At 36.9% G+C, this 5,658-nt stretch overlaps 1 protein-coding gene across 1 annotated transcript in view; it reads right to left on the reverse strand.

Annotated features, from left to right (window-relative positions):
• Positions 1 to 5,643, reverse strand: part of PRPF4B (pre-mRNA processing factor 4B) — a 21,164-nt gene extending 15,521 nt beyond the window's left edge. Inside the window, exons 1-3 of the mRNA XM_010078656.1 lie at positions 5,605 to 5,643; positions 2,744 to 2,745; positions 1,442 to 2,635 (exon numbers count right to left, since the gene is read on the reverse strand). Of these exons, the coding sequence (XP_010076958.1) occupies positions 1,442 to 2,635; positions 2,744 to 2,745; positions 5,605 to 5,643 (1,235 nt within the window). The remainder of the gene's footprint in view (positions 1 to 1,441; positions 2,636 to 2,743; positions 2,746 to 5,604) is intronic.
• Between the last annotated feature and the right edge of the window lie 15 nt (positions 5,644 to 5,658).

Below are 5,658 nucleotides of genomic sequence, written 5' to 3' on the forward strand. Positions count from 1 at the left end.
CATTTCCAGCAGAAAATATTTCTTAGTAGCCCCTCACTCACATGCTGCTCACCACAATGTTACAGGAGTATGAAGTTGATAGCAAAACTCTAGACACATGTATCACTTGAAATAGGACCTAGACAACTAATTCAAACTGGCTGCAATGCAAGCTGCCATGAGAAGTGAAAACTGAAAGATCCAAAATGCTACAGAAGAAAAGTCAAATGCTACGTCAAAGAAACTTTAGTAGTTGTGCCGATACATTCCTGATTCACCAGAAAGCAGTCAGATAAACTGCTAGTGTCTACAATACTTGCTTAACCTGGTTAACACCACTGGGGCCATCCTCCAAAGTACCTGCAGTATTGCTAAGCAGTAGTTCAGACAAATAAGCTGTTAACGCGCCTGTAGAAGATGCCCCATACTTGATACCAGAGTTACCTTCAGCGATGCAGGCAGAAAGACTTTCACATTTATGAGGCGCTTATTTACTGAGCTAGCTCTTTTTGGTTCCAATACACCGTTTTAAATCCAAACTTCTTTGTTCTTAATTATCAGAGTGGGTGAAGCTAAATCCTATGATAAAATGTTTTAAATTATTCTTTACCCAAAAGTAATGCCGAACTCTTCTGACTGTTGAACTTCTTACACCTTATGAATTAACTTCCAAAAATGTATACACTTATATTGCTCACTGCTTGGGAACCCAGCACCCAGGCTGTATCAGCTTCAAAGAACAAGATGCTAGTAATAATTGTCTCACTGATTATATTACATTTCAAGGTAATTGCTTTCATAGTCTAAATTGTCTTTTTAAAAAAAATGCCCAAACTAAAAATACATTAAAATGATTCCAGGCTTTCTCTTTTAAGTGTATGCAAAATATGGTAATGATATACAACTAATAATGAAGCAACACTACCATGAGTCTAGCAAATGAAAAATACTAAATATTTTTAAGAAAAAAAAGTGACTGTGAGAAGGACATCTTGGTATAAAAGATTTGTTTACATTCACACATGCATTAGGGTTCCTTTTGAAGGGGAACATGGGTTCATTTTAGCTAACACTGATATGTAAGAGCGGAGGGGACTCTCACTCCACAGAAATTCTGGAAAGCAACAGAATTGTTAATTAGGAAATTAAATAAAAGCCTAATTCTGAATCCTACCAACTGACAAAAAGGAGAACCTGAGCTACAAAACTTGCTCCCAGTAACGGTGTGAGCAGCAAATAACTCAGCACTTTAACAACCAAGTGTGAATCTGCATGTCTGGTGGAGTATTTTTTAAAAACTGAATACATACAAAGTAAGGTCATACTATAATGCACAATTTGATTATCTTTTTTAGTAGCTGTTTTCAGAACTTAAAAAAAAAAAAAAGAGATAAGCACTGAACTAGAAGATAGCTCATCCTATAATGCATTTTTGCAATGGTTCATGACATCTTCAAGTTACCTGGGAGAAGAAAGACGTCTCCTTTCTGATTCTCTTCTTTTCCTTTCTGCAGACCTACTCCTCACTCTTCTAACTGGAGATCGGGTTCGAGAGGGGGATTTACTCTGTTTAGATCTACGATCATTAAAGAGAGGGGATCTGCTTCTTCTTGACTTTTCACGTTGTTTGGGAGATAAGCTTCTTCCTTTTGGGCTACGGCCAGGTCTTCTAGGGGACCTGTTTTCTTTCCCTGAAGAAGCATCTTTAGAAGGAGATTTAATTGGCTTTTTTTCTTTTTCAGTCTCTGACCTCCTAGGTTTTCTATCTTTGGACCGTGATCTTCTGTCTTTGGATTTGCTTCTGAGTTCTGTTGGAGATTTAGATTTTCTGCCACGATCTCTGCTTTTGTTTTCATTTACAACTGGAGACTTTCTGCGATCTCTTGATTTACTTTTATCATCAGCTTTATTTCTATCCTCTGGGGGAGATTTAGACTTTCTGTTTTTTTCCTGAGATCGCCTTTTAAGCATTGGAGACCTAGATTTCCTTGTCTGATCTTGAGACTTACTTCTCTTATAAGGGCTTTTAGATTTCCTCCTCTCTTTTGACTTGCTTCTAGTTGTCTTCTCTTTGATTCCATCAACTGCTGCCTTGCCTTTTTTTTTGTCAGATCTGTGCCTAGTCCTTTCCTTTGATTCACTCTTACTTCCTTTCTTGGAACTAGTTTTATTGTCCACGGGTTCTAATTTCCCCTTAGTGTTTGACTTAGCTGTAGGTTTTGTTCCATTTCGCACCTTTTCATTAATCTCTCCCTCTTCTTCAGATCCTGATTCATAACCTTGTAATATTAATCCCATCCCGGACTGGACTTTTCCTTCCATTAATTCATTTTCAAGTTCAGCTTTCAATAATGCTCTTTGTTTCTCCAAGTCTTCCAGAGGAGCTAAAAAATCAATTTTAGTTCTTTTAGCTGGTCCATCTTCCTTGTCAGAGGTATCAGCTACCTCTTTCCGTTTATGTTTCTTATGTTTGTGTCTGTGTTTATGTTTTTTGTCCTTATCATCTTCTGAAGAATGTTTATGTTTCTTGTGTTTACTTCGGTGTTTGTGTTTCTTTTTTTTGTGTCGGCTGTGCTTGTTCTGAGGTTGGTCTGCCTCTGATACTTCCCCATTTTCTTCATTTACACTTTTCTCAGAAGCATCAACATCCTCAACCCTGCAAAAAATAAAAGCTACACATCAGTGCTATCAATTCACTGCAGTCCTTTATCTTCTCTTGACAGTATTTTTTATGATAGAAACTAACTGGCATTTAATTACCTACCTCTGAGAGAATTAAAAATGTACAACTAATGTCACAAAGTTATAACAGCAGATACACTTCCTCACGAACAGAGAGCTATGATGGCAAAAATAAATACTATGGAAGGAAGATATAGCAAATGCACTAACAAAACAAACTGTGTGGGTGAAATCAATGCTTATGCTTTCAGGTTCAAGACTGACAGTATCTGTTAATAGTATACAACAGTGCTGCATATGTATGCATCCTGTCAGTCTATCATCTGTTTTAGCTGCTCTACTCAGATGCCTAACCCAAGCTATGCCTTTTAGAAGTATTTTCAAATGGCAGAACACAGCTGTGCTCCAAAGATCAAAACTTATTTCAAGGGATGACGCTGACCACCTAATGAAACAATCTTGCAAAATCTCACACAAAGTCAACTGATTCTTTTAACTACTATTTCTTTCTGTAAATGTACAACACCTGTTAGAAAATCAAGAACTGTTCTTATCAGGTGTTTACATTATTTATGCAATAAAGGGAACAGTATTGAGGAATAGGATAAATTAAGGAAGTCTGATTTCAGAAAAGCTTTCTGATAGTATACAGCAGACTATGAGCTTCCCAAGAAAAAAGCTGTAATCTTTAGACCTCTAAAATGACATTGGCCAAAAAAGCAAAAAATAAGAGTACAGCAGGTTATTAAAATAGTAACATATAGTGTTTCTTCTAGGAAAAAAAATTTCAATTAGCTAGTTATAGCAACAAGCAATTTACATAGTGTACTTCATAACTTATAAAAATCATAAAATTCAGTCCTGACATTATGCATTCACCTGTATTATCTTCTTTAGATGCTGCAACTGGCTTACAAATATATATTTCTACAGTATTTAGCAAACACCTTCTAATCTCCTTCAGAATATCAACTAAGTTACCATCTGTGGTAAGAAGGATATTTGCCTTCTGAAATCTGTTGCCAAATATTACAGGTGCTAGAGTTTACCTTTCTACAAACTCACCCCATCTAAGCTTCAGTTTCAGAATTTATTAGCTAACACTTTAATAACTTAAATATAGCTCTATCTGTATCCCAACGCTCATTCACCAAAAAGAAATTCCCTAAACGTGATGGTCAGCAGTGGTGGGGGGATGTACACAGAAAGGTAGAGATATCTTCCAAACTCTACTAATTTCATATGATAGATGTTTCTGAAGAACATGATCAACGATCCAACAGAACAGATATATCAGAGGTATTCTAAGCAAGACCTGAAGGATGGCACTCCACTATAAATTCCATTAGCATCTTCCCAATTAAAGACAGGATCTTCAAACAGTGTACAGTTACTAATTCTCTCCTGCATGAGTTAATGCAAAGTCTAGTACTAGTAAATAATCCAGACTTTTCTGCAACATACACTAAAATTATTTGCTAAAACCATTAACACTTTAGTGCTCTGAAATTAGAAACTTCCTAAGGGAGCAAACTGTTCGCGTTAAAAATATGCAATATTTTTATGTATGCTTTTTCTTCTACATCTTTCCCACTACTTCTGCTTACTCAAAGCTTATAGAAGGAACAACATTGTTCTTAATTGCTCCCTCCTGACACTCCACACCATTATGACAACAGAGTATCAGAAAGAAAGGGGACTAACTGTCATAACACGAGTTTGCTCTATGTTGCATTTGTCACACAAGACACTAAAAAGAAGGAAAAAGTATTACATGTAAAACTTTCTCAACTTGGATTTGCAATCCTGAGCAAGTATGTCAGCGATGTAAATTGGCTAAAGGGCAGAGAAATGTCACAAGGAGAATTTTAAGGGAACTATGCATCTTTTGAGATCTCTTTCAGGCGGATACAGGATGCTGTATACAGTCCCCAATAACACATTAATAGTACTTCAATCCGTCATAGAAATATTACAGAAAAACAAAAATCACATCCATTCAAGCTGCTCCAGATTAAGTCATCCTTCTCTTAATAGCAGAAAGTAACACTGAAATCTACAAGGAAGCTATTTCATTATCATATGTCTTTTCATGTTATGTAATAACTTCACCTTACATTCTGTAAGGCGAGCTGGTAGCAGAGGCACCAGATGAGGTACAGCACCACAGCAGTATCTCAGGCCACTACAGACTGCTAATGCGACTGCCAACTTTCCTTATTTGTACCTCAACTATAAAATTACTATTTTTTTTCGTTAACATGCATTAAATATTACAGAGTTTATTCACATAAAGGAATCAGTTTCTTTCAAGTAATTCCATCAAAACACGGATAAACTTTTACTTGTTTCAGAAGTGTAATGACACAAGAAGCTTTTTAACAAGATCTCAGAAGGTGACGAGGCAGATCAGTAACTGCACTTTAGGTGCTAATGGCTTTAACTAGGGAGAAACTGTGACATCTTGTTATTGTCCCAGTTTTTCTTACTTTTGAATTCAATAAGAACGATAGGAAGCTCATGAAGATTTGCAAAGAGATTTCACCCATCTTTTCCCACAGTCAGGCTTCCTATAACCAGTTTTTGCCTTGTTGATCTTAGTTTATGTTTCTCCGTATAATTATAAATACTCTTCTTCATGTGCTCACATGTTTTACATGGTTCATATGTACATCCATCCACTGCTTTTCCTCACCTGTTTTCTACTTCTATGATTAGCCAGAAAAAAAAAAAAAAAAAGCCTCATACCGTTGCTTTTAAAGGGAGAAAAAATACAGAAAACAGTTTATAATCGTAAAGTGTTCATATAGTGAAGAGCAGCAATAAAGTAAGCATTAGGTTGTCAACTCCGGGCAAAAGTTCCAGAGCAGAAAGTGTTCCCGAGCTCCTGGGCGACCCCAAACCCAAATCTCAGGACGCTGCCAGGGTGCCTGCGACACACACCCCAGGAGCGCCGGTCCGGCGGGGAGGCGGCAGCTCCATTTTCGCCTCCCAACG

Source organism: Pterocles gutturalis, unplaced genomic scaffold (assembly GCF_000699245.1).
Source record: "Pterocles gutturalis isolate BGI_N339 unplaced genomic scaffold, ASM69924v1 scaffold11133, whole genome shotgun sequence".
NCBI classification, from domain to species: domain Eukaryota; kingdom Metazoa; phylum Chordata; class Aves; order Pterocliformes; family Pteroclidae; genus Pterocles; species Pterocles gutturalis.